The 25,697-nt window shown below is 36.2% G+C and overlaps 1 protein-coding gene across 1 annotated transcript in view; it reads right to left on the bottom strand.

The window, feature by feature from the left end:
• Nucleotides 1-25,697, bottom strand: part of LOC142349998 (uncharacterized) — a 211,291-nt gene that overhangs the window by 79,354 nt on the left and 106,240 nt on the right. Inside the window, exons 18-22 of the mRNA XM_075401883.1 lie at nt 18,812-19,081; nt 16,768-16,918; nt 12,144-12,271; nt 9,924-10,253; nt 9,375-9,565 (exon numbers count right to left, since the gene is read on the bottom strand). Of these exons, the coding sequence (XP_075257998.1) occupies nt 9,375-9,565; nt 9,924-10,253; nt 12,144-12,271; nt 16,768-16,918; nt 18,812-19,081 (1,070 nt within the window). The remainder of the gene's footprint in view (nt 1-9,374; nt 9,566-9,923; nt 10,254-12,143; nt 12,272-16,767; nt 16,919-18,811; nt 19,082-25,697) is intronic.

The raw sequence follows: 25,697 nt of genomic DNA, 5'->3' as shown, positions 1-25,697 counted from the left end.
TTTTGCTGAAATCATTGCTGCACAAAATGCAGAAGAGGAACAAAATAAAACTTCCTTAACAAAACAATCACCATTCCCTGAAAAACTTGACGAAAAAATGGATGCTAAAGAATTGATCTTGAAACTAACTTCTTTTGCAAAAAATGTTGATCTAAACACTGAAGTCCTATGCGAAGAACAATTGAAAGACCCAGTATTACAACAAATACGTAAGTTTTTTCTAAGTCAAAACAAAGATCTGAAAACCATTGAAAATCGCCAATCGAAAGCTATAACAAACTATCTCAATAACTTTGAAAATTTATGCATAATTGGAAACCTACTCTGCATCAAAGAACAGACAGACGATCCTAACACTGAACTAATCAAAGTTTGTGTACCAATCTCCCTATTCATCAAAACATTTAATTTGGCCCACGACGATGTGTTAGCAGGACACATTGGTTTAGATAAAACTCTTGCAAACATAAGACGTTTTTTTCACTGGCCCGGAATGTACAAATGGGTTAAGCACCTCATAGCCAGCTGTCTTGACTGTCAAAAAAATAAACAAAAACGGAAAGATATATACGAAGCACCTTTAGAAAAATGGACCGACACAATACCATTTCCTTTTCACACGGTACACATTGATCATAAAGGACCTTTGAACCCACCGTCAAATGGAAAACACCATTGTCTGGTGATTCTAGATTCATTTTCGAGATTTATTCAAGTTTACCCCGTCAGGTCTACGGACGCATTTGACACCATTGTCTTTTGGGATACCTCAAAAATTAGTCTATGACAAAGGTTCAGCGTTTATGAATCAAAACTTCACTAGTTGGATACACGAACTAGGAATCACTCCAGCCCCAAGAACCGCCTTCTCACCATGGACGAATGGAAAAGTTGAAATACAAAACAAACACTTAGGAGCACATTTTAGGATGTTTTTAGAACAAGCCGGAGGAAAATGGGATGAACTTGCCCCGAAGTTTGCTTTTGCTCACAACACAGTACCTAACTCAAGTACAGGAATTTCACCGTATGAAATTATCTTTGGTCAAAAACCTCAAATTCCACTCTCACTAAAATTAGGATTATTAAGAAATTCAAACCTCACATGCAATTCTGACTTCTGTAAAGATCTACCATTACATAGACACACACTGCAAAAATCTGACAACAAAGAAATTGACAAATTGTTGAAGCCAAAAATAGAATCTTCACTACTAAGCCGTGAAAACCAATTTAAACAAATTTACAATAGCACTTATAAACACAGCCTAGCTCACAACGCAAAGGCACATAAACATCGAAATAAACACAAATTGGGTAAACAACTAGAAATTGGACAAAAGGTTCTGATGGAAAACCACAGCATAGAATTAGGCAAATCAAAAAAACTCCAAGAGCTCAGGTCAGGCCCATATACGGTAGTAAAGAAAATTACAAACGTGAATTACGAAATAGAGCTTGATAACGACAAAAGGGTTAGAAAGGTTGCACATAGAAATCATATTGTTGAATACTACCCGGCAGAAGAGACACTTCCAGATCTAACAGTTGAATATGGTATCAATAACGATTCCTTAGAAACCTTCTACGAAAACTTGAGGAGTTCCCAACTAAAAAAACTAAACACACCTGTCAACAGATATTCCTTTCAAATTCCTATGCAAACAGAATTCTGGCCTATCACCGACTTTGATCGAACCCCTGTTGATTTAGATAAAACACCACCAAATTTTGACTCAGGCTTCATAGAAGGAAGCTCCTCTGGCGCAGTAAATGAACATCTCACTAATAGGAATATTGAAGTGATTAGGGAAAGAACAAGGAGTTCAACACCACATTCACATGGGCAAATCATACGCCAAACTAACCCAGAATTTAGTCCATTGCGTTCCAGTAACCCTCATAATAATACTATGCCTAATCCAAGTAACAATGCGGAAAATCGAAGAGTGTCAAACAGAAGAAAACAGCAGACTAGCCGATATCAGGCTGGCTTCATTTAGTTTTATATGTTTCAGGTAACGGACAGACAAGTCCAACATTACTGGACCAAGTCACAAACCCTTATTTTTACCTATTTTTTTTACTTCTTTTATAATTCACATTAGCCAAAGTTAGAGATAATCAGACATCTCTACGCAAAAAAAAAAAAATTTAAATAAATAAATAAATTCTAAAATAAAGTAAGCAAACTCAAAATGCTTAAAATTCCTAAAAATTTTATACTTATCTTAAAATTTATTTCTTTTATTTCCTGCCTTCCCTCACAGTTTGACCAAAAAATAGACGAGCTCAATGATGTGTCGCACAAGTTGCGAGTTATACATTATGATTGCTCTCAAATGAAAGAAAACAAAATGTACTCTTTAAACCAGGTAGCGCCATGTAGTATCAGCCCTGAAAACATTGACATGCGCAACGTTAGAGTAACTATTTATCAACGGTCTTATCGCACATTCGTAAAAGCTGTTATGTGTTCCGTTAGTGTGAATGTTTTAAAATATCACTGCGGTATGTTTTCTCATTCATCAATTGTCCATGACGCACCCTTAATTACCTATCATCTAATTGTCTCACCACAACAATGCAAACAAGCGAACAGAACGGGAAAACTTACGGTTAACGACTTTCAAGATAAATTTGACATTGAAATTGAACTAAACAATAGGAAAATTTCATACAAAAACTATGGAGCTGACCTCGAGGACGATTCATCGACCTCATGCGACGATAGTGGCGATATAAGCCATTACTCTTTTGAAACTCTAATGCAGGAAATTTCGTTAGAAGTTAATGTTCAAGACAAGTCAGTCTACAACACCCAAGGGAAGAAACTGCCGTGTGCATTGCACGAAGGAGGATGTGATTCCACATCTTTAGATCCATTTGCATACTCTTGGGACATTCCCGAGAATTGTCTTGTTTTCAAAAAATTTACCCAAGATGCCAAAATGATAAAACATGACATTGAAGCCGGAAATCCTAAGTACTTTATTGTTAGCGACGAAAAATCAGAAGTTCCGTATACAGGTCCAGGAACCCATAAACCTGCCCAAATGGATATTAAGTTGCGAGTCTTAGACCAATCTGAAACATTGTGCGGTAAACCAGAACCTTTGTACAAAACTAATTTGGAGTCTCTTTTTGTTTCTTATTCAGGTGGCTTTAATATGAGGAATGGCAAACCTAATGATTTAAAAAGTGAACATAGTTATCACAAAGTTACGGTAGCATCCGGTACAGAACTGAGTTGGAACGGGTACACTAGAAAGGTAAAAGATGACCCTCATCACTCTCCTTCACGTACACCCTGGGCCCATGTAGGTGAAGACGAGCTAGATTATGAGGTTCACTTAGCCGCTAAGCTGGATTACATTATTTATCACAACTATTTGAGGATCAAGCAATCCTGGCATAATGTTATTATGAATCAGTGCGAACTTGATAGAACTCAAAAACAAACGATTTTAATGTTAGCCCTTCAAAACAATAGGCTAGCTGGTTATATGCTAACAGGCAACCGGTCTATGTTTCTGGACACGGACGGTAGCATCGGTTGGCTATACCACTGCCCAAAGAAAAACTCGCCATTAAAAGTTCTCGAACGCTGCTACGATCGTATTTCTATTCATTATAATGATCGAACAATGTTCGTCGATCCTATTACTAGGCAAACATTTCCTTTTGCCAATGAAGTAAAATGCGTTGGAGGTTATAAAAATGCCTACCAACTTGACCTAGATAATGAAAAATCTTGGTACCATTTGATGCCTGCCCCTGTTCCATTCAAAACTCCTTTCTTGTTCTCACCGCTTTCAATTGGCCATATCATAAATTCAGTTGGCTATGAATCCCAACGCGCAGGTATCTATACTCCTAACCAATTAAAAGATTTTTGGGACAACATTCTGCACAGTTCCGCTTCCAAATCAGTACTTCAAAAAATTTCACATGAAGTTCTAAGTTCGAGGGAAATTGACTACAGTGAGAAAGATATCTATTCCTCAGCAATGGGAATAAATCGTCAAATTTATCTCGACTCCCTACTGTCCCCGAACTACTTCGTGACACAATTTACGGGAACATTTGGTATAATAACGTATTATCTGGAAAAACTTGGTATTTATTTTGCAGTTTTCCTATGCATAAAGTTCATACTTGACGTGATTACCACAATGCTAAGAGCTTTCGAAATTCACAAAATGTCAAACAGAACCATAGGGTTTTGGAAAATTCTCTTAGGAGCAACATACAACTTATTTGTACTTTCTGTTTTCACTTCAATCTTTTCCGAAGGAAAACCTACACCATCCGCACCATCACGACAAAGAAGAGTAAGCTCAAACTATAATATCGATGAAGAAAACTATCATGAGTATAGTTCAACCCAACAAAATTACGCTCTAATTGAAACCAAAATAGATGAAAACAAAAAACTTTACCCTCCTGTTCCGCAAATAACGGGAAACGTTATTGCCCCTCCATAACTTAATAAAAATAAATAAATAAATAAATAAATAAATAAAATAATTAAAAAAAAAACACTTATATCTTTGTTTAGGTGATGACTTCCCTTCAATTATGAAACCATTGTTTATTCGACAACCAAATCAATTGTTCATTCGTTTTGAAGGATATACAGGACAGATAATATTTTCTCACCTGCCTTTGCTTCACAGTATTATTCATATTAGAGTAGCTTCATTTCATTTCAAAGATCTTTTAGATATAATTGTTTATCCCAGTAACCCTAATTATTTTAAGCTTTTAAGAGCGTTTATTGACTTTAGCATAACATTCATTGACATCGGAGTAGACTTTGACTACTACGCGGACAAGATCAATCCGATTTACGGATATTTATAAAAATTTATCTTTAGAATGATTTTATATGACAATTTAAGCCTATTTCAATTTTACATGTATATGACTATAGCCATTGTAACAACTGTTATAGTTATTAATTTCGTATTCTACGATATCGAATTTGTGTGCGTTTATACTTCCTTTTTAGATTTTGTTTTTATAATTTTATTAATCATAACACTGACATTTAAAACCAATTTTTTTCCGGAACCATATCATAGTATACTTGATTGCGTCTTAATAGTGATAGTCTCTCCAGTTTTATACAAGATTGCTTTATACCAAATATTTTTTGTAAAAAAATTAAGCTCAACTAATGCACTTCCTTTATAAGGGTCAATTGGTGTCAATAGTCGGCTTTTCCAGAACATTTTCTTCAGAAAATAATATATTGACCCCTCAACTAATAGTCGAGTTCGACTACTGGGACACTTGCGAGACAGGATTTATAACCCTGACACCAAACTCTAATCACTGGCATTTCTTTGTATTTCTCGCTAATCTAAATCCCACTTTTTGGCCGGACAACCTTGATGACTTATAATAGGTAACTAATTCCCAAAAATGTTCCTTCTGAACGGAAAATTAGTGGAGATTGTACGCTTCCAGCGCACTTTTGAATCATACCCCCTCCTAACTCCCTTCATAATAATCGACGTTCAAGAAATTGACTCCAATGATTCTTGGCAAATGTCAGTTTATCCAACATCACAATATTGGAATTACTTCTTCTTCATTATGGAGAACGCCCCATGTGTTCCAAAATCGCTAGACTCAGAATCCTTAATCCTAAATTAAAGATTGTTGATAAGAAATGATACTACCGTATCAGAATAAGTTAGTACAGATACAATTTTTTCAGAGATCTTTCACAAAAGTAGACAATAACACACTAGTACCTACGTTGATAATCCATTTTGAATATTTAGACTCCTGGGAAGACGGATACGTTACAGTCCTGCCAACTTCCCCCTTTTGGTACTTTTTTCTTACCTTGTCAACATCTGTCTCCACCACACTTCCATTTAATTTTGATAAAATCTGACCCTCTGTTTACTTCGATTCCTTTTTTCTCCTTTTGAACGCAAAAATGTATTTTTTTAATAAAGAACGTTTAGTTAGAATCACGTATCTCCAGAAATCCTTCGATCTTATTTGCCCTGGCCTTCAAGATGTAGAACCATGTATCATTGTTTATTACGAAGATCAAGAAACAAGCCAAAAGGGAAACCTTAAAGTACGCCCCAACGACACGCAGTGGAAATTCTTCCTGTGCCTTGTCGATTTGAAGGACACTTTTCCAATTACTATCCACAGCCTTTTTTAAATAACACTTTAAAATTATGTCTGCTATTCTAAGTTATGTAAATAATTGGTTCTTTCCCAAATCCTCTCTTACTGACGAAAATGTTGTTGAATGCCCCATTTGTTACACACCCTGCAAGAAATTTAAGAAAATGCACGCAAATTCCAAAAATCAGCCCCCTCATTTTGCTTGCATCCCTTGTCGACAACAGTTATTTGAATATTGGGAACACCCCAATTGCCCCGTTTGCAACCAGCCAATGTACACATCCAGTTATAGTTACTATTTCCGATGCGATCTTTGTGGACAAACCAAGAAGGAGGTAGCCGAAACTTACCTTAGCCATTTCAAGACTCACAAAGACCACATTTTTTGCACAGAATGTATCAAGACCCTCAAATCCTGTCCTGTGTGTAACTACCCGATTACCCCCGACAATCCTTGGAGTTAAACCCAACCTGGTAAGTAAAACATTCAAGCCATTTAAGATGGGAAATAAAAACACAACCCCTTTCCAACCTTTGATCAATACACCCACTGGAATCGTATGTCCAATTTGTTTTAAGATTTGTAAGCGTTTTGAAAAACTTCACCCCACAAACGGTGATCAAGACCATTTTGTATGTTTTAGCTGTAATCGAGAATTGATAGCAAATAAAAGAAATACACATTGCCCACTGTGTAAAACAAAAATGTACCCCTTTCCCATTGTTTTTTATTATCAATGTGACTTATGCTATAGGATCAAAACCCAGTTTTCTTTAAATCATTCAACTCATCTTTTATCGCACCCTAACTATAGTTTCTGTAATATTTGCATTTCAAATAGTCCGTCATGTCCTGTATGCAACAAAACTATTTAGCTTGAGCAGAATTCCTAAGAATAGCAGGTTTAGCGATAAATTTTTTTTTCCTCTCGGAACAATACAAAACAACGGAAAATTGGTGTTAACGATTATTCCTTATGCCCGCAACATCACTACGGCTTAAAAAAATAAAAATGTCCGCTTATACCGCTCTGGTTTCATTTCTTTCCTTCATCATGATTCTACCCCTAATACTCCTCATTTTGCAAGCTCTGATTCATGCCTTCCTATTTTTCTTTGCGGAAGAATTAGAGCTCATTCTTTGGGTAATAGTCTTTGGTTCCTTCTAATTCTTTCTTTTACCGTGGTGGGATTGCATTTAGCAAATAATAAGACCACCAGCTAGTTTATAATAACAAAAAGCATTTAGCTAAAAATTAACTTTCAGCGTTAAACTCTTCTCTAGTCCCTCAACTTCAGCACCAAACGAGTTAGTCCAACACCCAGCAAAGAAGATGTCCAACTGTCAACCCGAAGGATACGACCCAATAACAAATTGGAATATTCACCACGAGTCTGCAACGGCAACAATGCCAGACCACAGTGGAAGAGCAATCCGACTCTCCAATATTGACGACCTCCTAACCGAACAAGATCACAGAAACATAAAATTATGTTTGGAAACACAAAAAGTTAGAGAGGATCAGCTGAATACCGAAAACCCCAGATTCGTGAATAATTTAAAGTACAGCCTCAAACCGGAATTTAACAGTTTTAGAGTAGAAGGGAAGACAACAATAACCAACAAATGTCTAAAAACCGTGCATGAAGTTCCTGTTTCAGAGGTTCCAGTAATTAACGTATTCCCCCTCTCAAGCTCAAAGAACGTGTGGAGGATAAAAGATCGCGATGTGAAAAATAGGAGCTACATTCTGTACAACAAAAATCTATGCAGGTACATAAAAGCTCCTTATGAAGCAATAACAGCCTTCCCTGATGAAGAGAACGGGCAATATGAGTTAACAAATGCAGCCCTGATAACAGAAAACTCTACATTCCGGCAACAACTTTTCCAACGAGAACTAGAGGTAGAAGATTTGCAACTCCAATTAGAACAGCTGAAATTGGAAAGGAAAACGACCGGCGCGGCAAGCAACGATTATTGGCGCCGTCAATATTTGATATCGAATCGCCTCAAATGCCACTGCGAAGATAACACGGTCAAGCTTGCAAGGTCGTACGCCACAACAAATCTCGAACTATCTGCAAAAGCAAGAAAAGCTGAGCAGCAGATAGCAGTATTAGAGAAGAAAAATCGTCAGCTAGAACAAAAACTAGAAGAAGCAAAGAACAAGTCCAAAAAACTTAAACAAAAAATGGCTCAGAGCGAAAACTAAAAATTTGGTATACTCAAGGTGATGGTTTATATTTTAAATGTTCACTAATACCTTTTAATACCGATCATGTACAACTGATGTAGTAAATCTTTCTTCGTTCTTAAAATCGGGGTGAGCTGTAACCGTAGAAACACCTTTCTAGTTCACTTTTAAAACCTTCCAAGGTCACAAAAAGTTGAGTTAGAGTTGAGTCACACTTGAAAACTTTGGCTCCGTGGTTCTTGCACCATATGGTACTTTCTACCACAAACATAAAAGAAGCAGCTACTGGAGAACCAACTGCCACTTAAAACAAACAGCAAACTTGGTGAATAAATACTGAATCACCAAATGTTGTGTTATTTTCATCCCGCAACGTCAGATGTCGTCAACCATCTGACGTGGCGCAGATGGTTCTCTCTCGAAACGAAGTGGAGAGAGAGAAATCTCTGAATTGAAAAAACAGAACACACCGAGAATCCTGAAAATCAGTTGGCAGAAAAACTGTTAAAAAATAGCCAAATTTTTGACTTGTAAAACTCTACTTACTTCCGCACATTCTCCTCACAAACAAACTCTCAGACTAAACTTTAGTTTTTTTTTCTAAAATCTAATCCGACCGTCCTGAAACTAAACTGGTAAGCCAAACTTAGTATAGCTCATAAGTTCCAGCTATCCCCGCTGATTTGAGAACGAAGAGCCTTTTATAGATGTTCAATATTGTAGCTTTATATTTTAAATATTATTAGATTGGAACGGGTTTTCTAACTGTATACATAACTTGGTGAATTAATAACTTATTTAACCACATTAGTAATTTAACTGAGACTTATACGCACTAATCGGTAAACCAAGAGCGATAACACAGCGATTGGTTTACTTTATCATTTTCGAGGTTGTGGACAATTCGGATATATTCTGGATACAGCCCCGATTATGATAGCGGGGGGTCCGAATCATAAAATCCGGTGCGTGAGAACAAAAACCCGGTTCCAGCTTGGGTAAAAAAAATGTCGTTACCTGTGAGGAATCGGATCCCACAATTGATGTCTCACTTTGTCTGAAGAAAGATACTTCCTGGGTCAGCTCTGTCCGAATCCGATTGAACTTTCCCCTGGCGCCTCCCGGGTCACTTGTAACCTCCCACACGAAACAAATCAACTCTGAGTTCTTGAGAACGTCGTGAACAATTATGTCGATGTTGGGAACACCTGTAGCAACCAATGAAATTTGCCTAGATGATAGTTATTCTGATCATGTCGGTTTTTACCTTGAAAAGTTTGAAACTTGCAAAAATGCTTCAAACATATAAAAACTACCACGATAGTTAGTCCCATAAAGTTCCAAAGAAATCGAACGGTCAAAAAAATCCAGACATTCAAATAAACATGAAATTGCTCGCTTGTTTCTCAGGGTTTTCCAGAATCAACTGAAACATCTTCCTGTTCTCTACATATTTAAGATTTGAACTCAATTTAGAAAATTTTGAAACGTTCGCTTGTGTTGCAACTTTATGGGACAGTCTATACATAATCGACGTTCTATGATTTATTTATAACCAGTTAATACCTGTTATAACATGAACACTCAGGTCCCACAAACTGTCCTGACCAGTAACACTTTGGGTATTCAGTCTCAGTGCGTAAACCACTCCATATTGGGCAAAGGTCAATGACCGATTCCTTTCGTCTCGTCCAATAGAAAGCGGCAAACTTATCAGAGAATTTTCTAGAATGTTCTCTTCCGAGTCAATGTCATCTCCATTTTGGTCAACTCTGTTGATTGCCAGTTTGAAGCCACTGAAGAAGCCTTCCACAGGGGGTTCAAACTCTGTCTTGAAAGATCGTAAGCCGGACTGGGGGTCCGGGGTTAGTGTGAATGAAGTTGGTGGCATCGAAGCTGAAATTGTTTGATTGTAGTCAAAATTTAGCACCTATTTAATAAAAAAGTCAATCGGAACAATTCTGGCAAAAGATATTTGTTCTCATTAGACGGTGCCAGAAAACTATCGAAAATTTTCTAACTCCCGGGTCGAGGTTTGGTCAAAAATTAATGTAAGATTAGCGGTAAATAGCGGTGAAAAAAATCATTTTTCACCGCAAAGCGCCCGCATCTTTTAGCATTGAATGCGGTGAATTTTTGTAAGATTTTAAGCGGCGAAATTTTTATTTTCTCCGCATTCACCGAATTTCTTGCAAAAAAAACTGCCGTACAAGGGTTCGAACCTCTCACCACCCTACATGTCATCAACTTCTTCTTCCACGTTCTTCAATCAGTTTTTATGTGAATTTAAGATAAGCGTTGATTTTAGCGGTGAATATTTGTAAGATTTGAAGTTTAAGCGGTGAAAAAATTTTTTCACAGCATTCTGCTGGTAACGGCGAAAAATTTTCTTTCACCGCTTAAGCGGTGAAAAATTTTTTCATCGCCACCAACAGAATGCAGTGCAAAAAAATGATTACCACAATTTTACTGGACTATAATGATGAATTACAGCTGTAATTGATCATTATAGCCCAGTAAAATTGTGGTAACAAAATTTTAAGTAAAATTTTGTAAAAATATTGAAAAATTGCGAACAAGATGCAAAATTATTATTAAAATTTATCATCTTCAATGGCACAAAATACCACAGTTCTGTAATAGATAAGCCGAAAAAGGAGCGTTGATGCAGAAAAAAATGGCATTCATTTTCTGGTTCAATAAGTTTTCAGAAAAAAAGAATTTGCTTAATAATCTCTTTGAGTATCACATACCAGACAAATAGGGTAGATTTTCAGTAAAAATCAATTCACTATCATTGGCTGCAAAAACCCATTTTGGGTTTTCAGGCAGCAGCCACAAAGTATCTGGAGATTGTAACGAAAGAGCCAAGAATTATTAGATCTCAGCTGTTCCCCCATTGTTTTTTGTGCCGCCGATCAAAAATTATGTGCTGTTAATCACAACTATTTAAAAAATGCAAATGTCAAATGTTATCATTAATTTCTAATCATGAGATTTTCAACCGTACCTCTTGGAGAAAAATTTCTTGGATAAAAGTGCCAGTTTATTAACGTCTTTCTTTACCTTATTTACAAAACTAAGTGAGCAAAAAAATATGTTTTTTCAAATTAAATTTTTTTATAAATTTGAGGAATATTTGATAGGCAAGTTGTTCATTAAATCAAAGTCGCCTAGTCTGGATATGATCACGAGAACTGCTAAAGTCAATTTCTCATGAATTCCTGTAATTTGAAACCAAACAAACCATTACTTACGTTTAAAACAGAACATAACAACGATGTGTTTCAAACCGAACATACCTAATCTAAGAAACCGAACATACTGACAATCTCGTAAATTTAAAACCAAGATTTTCTTACTTCTAAAAACCAAAAACCCCGAATCTAAGAAACTGGACATGCCGAAGCTTTCTTACGTCCCAGGTCAAAAATATTGATAATTTCTTGCGTACGATACCGAAGATACCGAGCAATTCTTACGCTCAAAACCGAAAATACCGAATCTAAGAAATCGAACATACCGACGATTTCTTACGTTTCTTTGAATAATAATGAGACCACGCTCGACTATAATTTGCTAAATGACCTTAGCTGGACCCATGAGGAGACTTTACCTCAACTTAACTATGTGCTGGATTGTGTATTTACAGTCAATATTGGACCCCTCTTCTATAGTTATAAAGTCTTTTCATAAGTCGAGGTTTAAACCTGGGGGAGGGGGGGGGGGGGTCAAGTCTCGGCCACAGGAAAAGCACATCCCGTCAATGAAATTCAACGTGCAAACCAGTATCTGTGGTAGCTGTTGTGGCTTGAGACAGAACAGTGCCTTCTGGATCTGCAGCTGTGTACACCCACAATTTGTATGTCAATCCAGGGGTCAGTGAGTGTGCCGTGTACCGCAGGAAACCGTCTCTAAAACCAATTTCAAGTCGATGCCGAGTCAACTTATTTAACATAACTAAAATAATTATCAGGTTGTCCTGGTGGCGGCGCGCCCCGAGAACAGCTCCCAGAGATAAAAGCAGACATTTTCAGAAGTCACAGATCGGAATGGACTCTGATCACAATCACATGGCCTCCAGTCAGCATCTGATCAGATGAATCAGAGTTTTTGAGGTCGTCCAGTCATTTATTTTTGAGAGCAGAAGTAATTGGAGTACGCTCGAGTGAGTCTGATCAGAATTCAAGTCCGACTGGGCCCGAATTAGGTAGCTTCTAATCAACCTATTCGAGAGTGCGCCTGCAATTTTTGATCAGAAATTTATAATATCCATAGGTACTCCCAAAAATGGTGGTTTTGGTTAGCAGAAATGTCGTTACGGTATGGTCTGATCAACCAACGAAGACTTCAGTATGGGAAGGTTTCATAACACGGCCTTACCTATGTACATTAAAATCAAATAATATTAGCGGAATCCTTGAATTGAAAATTTTCATCATAGTTGTTCGTCATAATTACAACTTTCAAAGGTTACCAAACTTGTCACAATAAACAATTTGAAGAGTTGCCTTTTTTGTAAAATGAACAGAGGAGAATTAAAAACGAATTGGAACGGATAATTAACAGCTTTTTTGCGCGCTTAGACTAAAAGCGTATAAGTTGCTTGCAACTGACAGATGCCGTGAGGAAATATTGTTTCAAGTGAAAGAACAATAGACTTCAATGAAAGTGGCAACACACCCCAAGATTTCAGCAGTTTCTGAAGAGGGGGAAGTAGAAAATTGACACCTTTAATATCAATAGTTGGTGCTTTTAGTTCTTTAGATTTTTTAAAATTATTTTATGCTCATCGGGATAAAGAAGAGTTAAATCTCTGATTTTCCAGACCAATAGAAAAGTTAGAATAAATTCATCTCATTCTGAACCTGAGCGTGTCATGCGCCGCCTATCTGCCCCCAAAACAAAAAAAATAATATCAGAAAAAAAATTATGATCGAAATGAGATGGAAAATTTTTTTACTGAAACTCAAAGCCGTGACTGACAACGAATTATTTCCAAACTTTGAAAAATCAATTCGATTTTAAACCTGATAAAGTAACTTAGAGGAAAAACTTACTGGAAAAAATTTCGACTGCTAAGGTTCTTTTTTAAGAAGTTTATTTTCAAAAGAAAAATGAACTCGGCAAATTTGGCAGTAATTCCCAACTCACACAGAGCGCTCGAGCAGAACTAACTTTATAATTTGTTCTTTTTAATATCTGTAAACTAAATTTCTGAGCCCTCAATTTAATATTAAATTTTAAAAGAGTATTTAGCAGGTCTTATCTTTGCGTTCGATTCAAATCTTTTTTAGACCAAAACAATATCAGCCTCCATTCACTGAACTTATCGATCATTTTACACAAAGAAACTGCAATAGTGGTATGCTTTCTTCTTAAATACTGCGGTTCATCACTTGTAGAGCAGGTCTCTTCTATTTGTAAGAAGAGTCAGTTGGCACTTTTTTATTTTATTACTGCTCTCACTTTTATATGCTTTTCCGTTTAAAAAATGGGATCCAATGAAACCATAAAAAAAGTAAGAGAACAAATTTCCACCGTCGCTTCCTTGGTTAGTGGACACCAAACCATTCAACGTTACGCTATCAGAATCTAATTGAAAAACTTTAAAGACAAGCAGGCGCTTATCCTAGAACACTTTTTACGCTTTTATCTTTGCAGCAGTTATTGCCACATAACCCGGATCCTAGTAACATTGTTAATCAGCGCTGAATCGTAGTATGTCTCAGTCTGGGTTTTTACTATGAACAGGTTATGATCATGTCACTTTTAACCCTGTTCAGACAGAAATCATAGAAAAAGGCTCTATGAATAGTCAAAAATCCAATCCTTCGTTTATCATGGACAGTCAAAAAAAAAATTTTTGTGAATGCTCTGGACAGACCATTTCGAGATTGTGAAATTTTTTTTAAAAAAACAGGGGAAAAGCCTTGCCTGCTAATAGGCCAAAAATCAGGAGACACACAAAAATCAATTGTATCTCTATAATTATGTCTGTGAAATCTTCAAAACATCAATTATAAAAAAAACAAAAGATCAGCAGTTTGCCAGAGTTTCTGCAACAGTGAGTTTCAAAGTTTCAGCAGGTTCTCTCGAAAAACAATCCAAGCAGTTTACTAAAAATTCGTTTTGTAGTGACCAAACTGTTCCGGTTTCTCGTGCTTGACTGAAGAGTTTTGCCATTTTATTACCCAGCCAGTCTAACTTTTAATCCACTCAAATCTGAAAAAGTAATCAAACAAAAACAGAGTAGATAGAAACCGGTTCGATCAATTTGAAGTTGATAAAAATACGCCACTTTTATAACTATTGGGTAATTTTATGATTTGGTGTGTGGGTTTTGTGCCCTATAAGCGACGCTGATCTGAATTTCAAATTCTATGAAATTGAACGTTATAAAAATGCAACGTTCAAAAATTTAATGTAAAAAAATGAGGAGAACCGATTTCTTGATATAACTTTCTTCCCGTATATCGTATATCCCGGATCCTAGTACCATAGCATATCAGTACTGAAAGAATGTATTCCAATTATATATCGTCGGTCCAGAACTGTATCTGTTTTTGTTGAGCTAAAATAAAGACATTTGTATAAAATTCCATTACAATCTGAAATAAAAACCATTAAATCGGCAATTTTGGGCCAAATTTGCCAGTTTTCAAGCCTCCAGCGTGTATTTAATGGTTTTGGCGGGTATTTGTTCTAATCTTAAAACGTTTCATGCAATGTTTTAAGATTGCAAGTCATCGTCATGCTCAAAAAATAAAGTGCATCGTCAAAAATTTCAATTTTTTTTCGGAGATTTTCCTATGAACATCATGGAAATGAAAACCAAGAATGCTCAGTCTATTTTCAGAAAAAAAAGTATCTAGGCAAAAAAAACTGCACATAATGAGGTAGCAATATGCTCTTAGGATACACTGATACAGTACTGGGCCGACGATATACAATTGGATTACAATGTTTCACTACTGATATGCTAAGGGACTAGGGTCCGGGAAAGGTCATTAAAATGCTTCCTTGCGTGTATTTTGAAAATTATATTCGAGCCACATCGAAATTATCGCTATTAGGAGCTAAGTAAAATTATTTCAAAGTATATTAGAAGTAAATTGTACGCAGTTTCTGATATGCTTAAATGAGCAGATCTTTATGCCTAGCGCCCCTGCCTCTCCGAGTAAATTAGGCTCGAACGCTTCCATATTTTCAAATAAAAATAGTTATTCACCCTGCATGCATTGCATTTATTTCTTTTGAAAACGTATGAATAATCATTTAGAACGTACATACAGAGCGAAGGTTTGAAAATAATACGCTCGTAGTAATAACGCACTGTTTATTATGTAATCATCAACCAAAAATTGGTTTAAACTTTGTTTAACCACTGAAAGAAGCCAAACATTCTTTTTTGAGTGAAGGGGTCCCTAATATTTGACTATAAACGATTGCAGGGGACACCAATATGGCTATTTAACACTTACGCTTATCTTACTTATCTTAATACTTACGTTATCTACAGCCCCATATCCGTTACCTTTTACGACACCCAAAGTAAGTATGGGTGACTTTTGTCACCCTCAAAAACAAAATGGAAAAGAGTCACTAAAAATAATAACTTTTAAAGCTATGATTTAAAATTTGAAGGAATAATTGGCTCACGTACGATGACAAAAAAATTGCAGAAAACTTCAAAAGAATTTGAAAGGAAGCTAACTGAGTAAGCAACTGAATAACAGCCAGAGTCAAGACAAAAAACTACATTGTAAGATCTTACAAGACACAAGTATTTCTTGCAAGACAAAAGTTTATTTTGCAAGAATATAGTAATTTGCAAGACAAAGTTCTTGCAAGATGGAGGGCTATTTAGCAAGAATCTTGCTAAATTTAGCAAGCTAGTCGAACTGTAGAAAAGCATCCTAATTTATTCACACAGTTTTGTAACATAAATTGTGACCACTTATAATTCGCCAAACCAAATTTCCCCAAAAAAACATCTCATCTTTCTTATACAATTCGTTTGGTAAATGCTAGATCTATTTTCGGTCATTTTATTTGAGCCTATTTTTCTTCTTTCGCAACAACTTTTAATTAAAAAAGTTTTAGTTTTAGGGTTTCTGCCTCTCCGCATTGTGTACCAGCATAAGGATCAAAGTTATTAACCGAAACTTTAACAATTTCTGAATTTTTCTAGTTTTCAGCTCACATAATTGTTTCTAAGTGTGTCTACTATCTTTGTTTCATATTCAAAAAGTCAAAAAGACTCATGATGGACAACTTGAGGTGATCGCACATCTAAAATAGAAAAACTTTGTATCTTTATTTTCATACTAGGAAGAAAAAGTATCTTAAAAGATCGCGCAAGAAAAAAAACTGATCTTTCAAGCTTTGAAAAGAGAAACGCACTTACATTTTTTGGCTTGCAATAATGGCGTTGTTTGCAACAGATGTGACCTCTATGTAGAAATGACTGAAGAATCCGACACTTGGTGGGAACCATGCAGCACTGATAGAAGTCTCATCCACGAAGAAAATGCCAAAGTTCTCAACAGGGTTCGGAGCTACATGGAACATACGGCATCCAGGTTTAGACCAACAAGAATCAGGGAACAAATTCAGATAAAAATATGGTCGACCCAAATTGCAAATAAAAAGACCTAGAACTTAAAGCTATTTACACGAGGCCAATATTAGATTGCTCGAGTAAATTTGAATTTCGTCTCGAGTAAATACCAAAATTCGGGAATTAAATTTGAAAGCTAATTACATGCTCAAAATCGCGTTATTGGGTTGCGTTCATGAATATTAGCACACGGTTGTTATCGCCACCAAGAAGTTATCAAACTCCGAGGCAAAGCCGAGGTGTTATGATAACTTCGAGGGCGATAACAACCGTGTGATAAGTTTTTTAATCAACACCTGCTGCGATCATTTCAAAATTGAACAAAGTTTCATTGGTTTCTCATTTTTATTTTTGTGGACAATTACACTTTCAAAGGTCAGTGATATTTCGCTGGATCTGTTATTCGTTTTGCCCTCATGCACCCCACTCACCCCCCCCCCCCTCCTCCCCTCTCCCACACACATACACACACACCCACACACACACACGAACACAGACACACGCACACACACACACACACACACACACACACACACACACACGTACACACACACACAAACACACACACACACACACGCACACACACACACACAAACACACACAGAGAGACACACACGCACGCTCACGCAAGCACACTTATACACACACAAGCACACACACTTACACACACAGAGACACACGCGCACGTTCATGCACGCACACACGTACACACACGCGCACACACACACAGACATACACACACAGACACTTACATACACACACAAACACACACTTACACAGAGACACACACGCACGCTGACGCACTCACACACGTACACACGCACCCACACTCACACACACGCACACACACACACACACAAGCACGCACACACACATACACACCACAGATGACACACACCACACTCACACACACCACACACACACACCACCCACACCACACACACACACCACACACACACCACACAAACACACCCACTTACACACTTACACGCACACACGCACGCATACACACACACACCACAGATAACACACTCACCAGCACACCACACACACACACACGACGCACACCACACACTCACACCACACAAACACCACACACACCACACACACACCGCACATACGCCATCCACGCCACACACACAACACGCACCATATACACCACACACGTTATTTTAGACTACAAGTTTATCAAACTGTTTCCATCATTAGACAACGAGTTTCTCACACTCTTTTCTCGCCACTTATTATGTAAAATTAAAGGTTATGTAAAAATTACGATTTCTTAGTATTCCTACAAAGATCTTCAAAGGAAGGAAAATGGAAGGAAAAAGATCTACTTTTCTTGGTAATCATACTAGGATAATACATGATTTCTTTGGTTTCATACAAGGATCGCACTGATAAATCAAGTATGGACAGTATGAAATCAGAAGTGATCCTTGTATGAAAAAAAAACAAATTGGCAATAAAAAAGACCTGTAACTTAAAAACTATATCACCTTTATTCGGCCAATTGTTCAGTAATGACTACGTGACTAAGTTCAATACCCGCTTTTTCTCGAAACTGATCACACCTTAGATTCATAATTGTATCACATAAGTGAAAAGAAAATAATTTTGATTTTTTAACATTATTACTGATTACGTGATTATTTTTATTTGCGCAGCTAAAGTAGCAAGATTGGCATTATAATTGGAATTAAGACCAAACAAGTTAAGAGCTATATATTCAAAATCTAATTTTTAAGCATGATTCGAAGGAAATTTTTAAGCATGATTTTTTTCCGTAGGGGGTTTATTTCCTAGAACCGATTTCAACAGGATTACTAACTCTCATATCGAACAAGATTGACCGATTCCGATTCCGAGAAGCCAGTCGATGTGCGCATCTCGGTTACATACATGGTTCCAGCTGTAGTGTTCGTATTATTAACATTGCCCAAAACTTCCACGTCCAGTTCTCTCCCGTTGGAAGACCGCCGAACCCTGGCACTGGAACCATTTAAGGGTGAGTTGCTGAGACAGTCTACAGTTGAACAGCTGGACTCTGTCTCAAATTGCAGCTGTTCAGATAAAGACTGTATTAGAGGTACACCATCCCCTAAAAATGATTTTCGTCTCAATAATTTGATAGGTTTTGTCGAAATTGATTGGTTCTTGTGGAATAGCATAGTAGCTACAAAAAACTGAAAACAACAGCTCTTGTATCAAATCATTAAATTCCTCAATTCTATCAGTTGTCTACAATGCAATAGTTTAAAATCGTTCATTTCATAGATAGTTGTTCCTGCATATGTAAACAATAATTACGTCGGCAATCCTACATTTTGAGCAAGCAAATTTGCCGTCTAATGTCAGCATTGTCCACTCCCCCATGTTTTAAGATCAGGCGCAATAGGCTGGAAAACAGTGACAGTGAGACAAAATTGGAAATATTTGCCACTGACGTCCGCGATTCCGGAATTTGATGACACGCGAGTAAGGCGGACATATTTTTGTCACTATTGTCCAGAAATTTTCGTCACTATCATTCGCGCTAAGGAAATTACTTTCTGCAAAAGGCTTCTAAAACTGATTGAAGGAGAAAACATTCGGTATAATTGGTTCATCTTATCAAAATGCAGGGTAATTATAATTTTATTCTGTCAAAGTTTTGAAATTAAATTAAGGGTTCAAAACTTAACTCCAATTGTGTTGAACTTAAAGCGAAGGATAATTTTTCTTTTAATCCATCAAAGCTTCTGAAACGGATTAAAGAAGAAAAATCAAAATGAAAGGAGATGTAATTGAAAAATTATTCCGTCGAAGCTTCGAATATAGTTTAAAGGTTAAAGTGCAGTGATGACGATAACCCTGCTCAGAAACTGCGGACATAGATGACATAAAAAAATGATTTTTCAGAGATTGGAAAAATTCGAACAGAAATTTGTAAGGACTTTCCGTAATTTTGTTGTCCAATAATTTAAGCATTTTTGTCCCACGCGAGAATGGGTGACACAATTTCGTAATTTTTGTTCGCAAACGCGAACTCTGCTGAAGTTGTAGAATTGGTGTCGCAATGATGTAGCTACAAACAAGGCAAAAAAGAGCTAAAAATGTGGCTGATATATTTGATCATCTTAAAATATACAATTTTTTCTGATTTTGGTATTTAGGAATTCTTCGAAAAATGTATCAAGAAAAAATCCTGTAACATCTGACAGGTTTAGTTTAAACCAAAATTGCGCAAAACATTATGAATTGCTTGTTAGATTGCATTATCGTATATATAATCTGTCAATTAACAGTCAATTTCAGACACAAAATCTGACCTACACTTACAAGCAGGGGCAGTGGAAAAGTTCTTAAATTGAGGTTTGAAGGCATTTTCAAATAAAATTTTAAACATTCTAAATCTGAAAAGGGATTGAGATATCAAAGTGTTTCCTAGTAGAGACTGGAAAGCTCCCGGGTCGAGAGCGAACGGTTAACTTGTAAGAACTTGCAAGACAAATGGCTAACTTGTAACATTCTTGCAAGTTCGTTCCGGTCGAGCACAACTCCTATTGGTTAATTCAATTTAACATTCAGTTATTTACCGTAGAAAACGCGTGAAAGTTAGTTGCTCTGTTTGGATAACATAATACAATGCGGTTTAGAGCGTGTGTATGTATGTGTGTGTATGTGTGTGCGTGTATGTGTGCGTGTGCGTGGTGTGTGTGGTGGTGTGTGTATGTGCGAATGGCTAACTTGTCAATGGTTAACTTGTAAAAGCCTTGTAAGCCAAATGTTTACTTGTAAATACTTGCAAGTTTTTGGAAGAAAAACTTGCAAGGCTATACATCGCCTTGAAAAAAACCTGCAAGAAACTTGCAAGTTCTTACAAGTTACAATTTGGCCTTGACCCTGGCTATATTGTAACACGTTCAAGAAACCAGTAAGAATGGGCATTAAAATATCCTGACCGTCAGAAGTTTGTCTGGCAAGAGTTTAAAGATTAATGGTTTTTGCAAGGTTCATTCGAGGCGATATGTTGACTTCCAAAATCCTTGCACATTTTCTCCGGTTAACCTCTAGTGCTTTAATTATGGCTATGATTTTATCTTTTAATGTCAGGAGCCATCGAGCAAACATTTTCATTTACAAGGACTGCAGACAAACAAACTTGTACAAAAACGGCTTCAACTTGATCTGTTTCAGCTAGTAAATGTTACAGTTTAATCTGCTCCCTTAAAAAAAATTCGAGAAAAACTAAGAGCTTAAATATTGACGAAAATTAGGTTAGTCCAATTTTTCTAATTTTCAGGAAAAATACTGATTTTTAATCTTCTAATTTAAATGTGCGTATTTCTGAGCCGTATTTTGTTTACTTGCCCAGTGAATCGAAGCCCGCCTGATACAACTTGCTAAGACATGCGTGATCTTGAACTTTGCAGAACTTGAAACATCTTGCCAAGTACTTGCAAGTACCAACATTTCAATTTCACGGTAAATCTTGATAAGAGCTCGATAAGATCTTATCAAGATAAACCAAGAAAACTTCTTGACAGCTCCTGACAAAATTTTGACAAATCCTAATAAAACTTTTTATATTTTCTGATGACTGCTTGATGTATCTCGTCCCCGGAAAAGAGAGAAATCTCTTCCGAGAACTCAAAGTAGAAATTGAGAGTAAAGGGGATCAGTGGCAACCTACAACCTTAAAACCATCTATTTCTTGATAATTAATAATTTAGCCCGAAAATAGACGGCAGGCGACTGTAAAAAAATTAATAACGTTTTTCTTTCTTTGGTTTCATATCACTTTGTTTCAAGTCAGTCTCAAAGTCTTTCTTTCTTTTCCTGCAAGAGAAAGAAAATGAAAAAATACATTCGAATAGCCTACCACTATAATCTTCAATAAGAGGTTCCACTTGATTCTGGCTATGTTATTGGACACAATTCATTACCACAAGTACATAACGGGGCACACGAGTTCTGGGGCTCTTTATATCAAAAGTTTCACCAGATGCAATTTCGAAAAAATTATTGTTCAGCGTTAAACTCAGATTTCTTACTTGAATTATTTTTTCAGTGAGTTCATTTCTTCTCCACTGACCCAAACACATGTAACCAACAATTTTGTTTCAAGTTAAAAGTTCTGAATAAGTAAAAGATAAACCAAAAAAAGATGCCAGGATACGCCTCTGCAACCACGAAGCAAAATTAATCTGTTTTTTACTGGCTGCATATCGTCTTGTTTCAAGTCAGTCCTCCTATTTTTTTTATCTCTATTCGAAAAAGGGAAAAACTTTGAACAGCCAAACTCTATAAGAGCCAGAAATATATTTCCGCCTAAATACTGCACAGTTAATTTAATTATTATGCAAATTTACGCTTAAGTCTGTTTTGACAGAAATTTCAACAAAACTTCAAATTGCCGACTCTTGAAAAATTTTTGAAGATTTTAAGGGTTGTCTGAATTGAATTGCATTATTCCAACGCTCCTTTTCAAGATACTCTTTTTTTCTCAAACAGGCTCATTTCATTCCAATTATCATTTTTTGCCTCAATAATAAGTTAATACAAACACAGTTTTCTGAAAAGTCGTTTAAAACATCCGAAAACGATCAAGTTACTCCCTTACTAATATTACACATTAAAGACTTAGAAAACTGGACTGACGGTTCCATCACTCTATCACCAGCTTCTCCTTATTGGGACTTTTTCACAAACCTATGTAACACAATAGATCTAACTTACTCCATTCATTTTGATTTATATCTTCGATAATGCTCTTTCATTTCAACGAACGTCTAGTCATTTCCTTTCCTTGGAAAAGTTGTTCACTACCACCCCAACTGGCGAGCTAAAACTGTGCATCACTCTACACTTTGCAGATTGGGAAAATGATAGAGAGTACACGACAAAAGTGACGATGGGAATGAAATATTGGGAGTTCTTCTTAGCCATTATTGATCCCGATGAACCATTCTTCGCCCAACTAAACACGTTGCTTAAAAGTAAATTAATTAAAATGATTATACAACCTTGTTTTTTAAACAACAATAAGATTAAAATCATAAAAGTCCAAAAATGGTTTCAGCAAAAATTAGGTTGAAAAATTAGCACCTTGTTTAAGAATTCTCTTCTTCAACTTTAGTAACGGTATAACGCACAGTTTTTTAATTTATGCCCCAGATGTCAACTTCAAGTTTTTCTTTGACATCGTTGAATCAAAAACATCAGCACAAGGTGAAACAATTTCCTTCCGCCTTTTATTCTAACCATTTTAGGTTAAAAAAACTCAATTTTCCTCATTTAAAAAATGACAGCATTTAGCAAAATGTTCCTTTATCTCAAAAATAAGCTTGTCAAAATTACTTTTGTTGAAAAAAGTTTCACAATAACAAATTTTGGCTTTATACCAGCGATATAATTTCATTTTTGTCATACTAAAACCAAAAAACCAGAAAAGATGACGATAGAACAAGATCACCCTCACTGAGAATTCTTCAAAATATTAGATCTGACTTCACCAATTCCTTCAAAACCAGACTTTTGGTTACAAAATCTTTTGTATTTAAAGAAAACTCTCTTCATGGGAAATATCTTTATCTCCTTTCAAAATCCACAAATTGACTTTCGACCTAAAGATGAATGCCCCATTTCTTACCATACAGTAGAACATTCAAAAAACTTCATCAAAACCCTAAAGGTTAGCTGCCTCACTTTGCTTGTATTCCTTGCCGCAACGAACTTTTCAAGTATTGGAAAAAAAACTAAGTTGTCCCATTGGCATAACCGCCATTTCTAAAGTTAGCCACTGCCACTATTTCCAGTGCGACTCCTGCCAGCATAAAAAAACAGCTCTGCCCATGGCAACTTCAAAACAAACCACCCTAATAAATTTGTCTGTTGTATTTGTCTGATTTACGAAACAGCTAATTGCCCGTTATGCTAACAACCCCTGGTAACAACACTGGTAACTTATAGGCTGTGTGTAACCCCTGGTAACAACACAGCCTATAAATCTCCCTTCCGTTATTCTTAAAGATGCATTCCATAACAGTCAATGATATACTCACTACAATTTTGATAATCAATATAGTTTTCTCCTTCGATTATATTTTTTCCTTTCATATTCTTCAAATTAACCCTTCATCATGCTCCCCGAAAAAATTTAAAATTTCCTAGTTGAAGATTTTCTAATAACCTTAATGCTCCTTGGCGGCATTTTAATTGCCTTCCTGATAATTACCACTCTCCCTTTCACCCTCCTGCTCCCTTTTATTGTCAGTCAGACACAGCAAATAACAAGAAGAGCGATTGTATGGTAACAAGTCTTTCATTTTTCTCTTCTCAGAGTGATAAAAATAACGAACTCTATACTAGGACCATTTCAATGTTTAATATGTTAGAAAACGTAATGGATTTTAAAAAATTACATGCAAATAGTGAAAATGAACAGCCACACATTGCGTGTTTATTATGTTAAAAACATGTCATCACTGATATGGGATACCAAATATGATCAAATTGTACAAAATTTATTGCAGTTTTTTCAATACTCTTCTGCTTTTAATGAGAGTCTTGCAAATTGCTAAACTTCCAATGCTCTCTTGCTAAAATTGTCCATCTTTCCACTCATCCTCCATTCAATTTTTGTAAAAACTATGTTAGCGATTTTTCCACCTGCTAAAAGTGTTTTGAAACTCCAATTTAAAGATGGTTGATCCTTCCCCTCTGCATTCATTTATGACCCATGTATTCCTTGTCGCAACGAATTTATCAAGCATAGGAAAAAAACTAAGTTGTCCCATTGGCGTAACCCCCATTTCTACAGTTAGCCATTGCCACTATTTCTAGTGCGACTCCTGCCAACATAAAAAAAATCAGCTGTGCCCATGGCAACTTCAAAACAAACCACCCTACCAAATTTGTCTGTTGTATTTGTCTGATTTACGAAACAACTAATTGCTCGTTATGCTACAAACCAATTTACCCCAACAACCCGTGGTAACAACACAGCCTATAAATCTCCCTTCCGTTATTCCTAAAGATGCATTCCATAACAGTCAATGGTATAATCACTACAATTTTAATAATCAATATAGTTTCCTCTTCGATCATATTTTTTCTTTCAAATTCTTCAAATTAACCCTTCATCATGCTCCCCGAAAAAATTTAAAATTTCCTAGTTGAAGATTTTCTAATAACCTTAATGCTCCTTGGCGGCATTTTAATTGCCTTCCTGATAATTACCACTCTCCCTTTCACCCTCCTGCTCCCTTTTATTGTCAGTCAGACACAGCAAATAACAAGAAGAGCAATTGTATGGTAACAAGTCTTTCATTCTTCTCTTCTCAAATTGATAAAAATAACGAACTCTATACTAGGATGATTTCAATGTTTAATATGTTAGAAAATGCAATGGACTTTAAAAAATTACAAGCAAAACGTGAAAATGAACAGTCTCACATTGCGTGTTTATTGTGTTACGAACATGTCATCACTGATACGAGATACCAAATATGCCCAAATTGTACAAAACTTAATACAGCTTTTTCAATATTCTTCTGGTTTCAATGCGAGTCTTGCAAATTGCTAAACTTCCAATACTCCCTTGCTCAAATTGTCCATTTTTCCACTCATCCTCTCATCAAATTTTGTAAAGACTATGTTAGCGATTGTTCCACCTGCAAAAAAATTTTTGAAACTCCAAATTAAAGATGGTTGATCCGTCCCCTCTGCATTCA

Source organism: Convolutriloba macropyga, chromosome 11, assembly GCF_964194025.1.
Source record: "Convolutriloba macropyga chromosome 11, txConMacr16.3, whole genome shotgun sequence".
Taxonomy (NCBI): domain Eukaryota; kingdom Metazoa; phylum Xenacoelomorpha; order Acoela; family Convolutidae; genus Convolutriloba; species Convolutriloba macropyga.
This window is presented reverse-complemented; position numbering and strand designations above follow the sequence as displayed.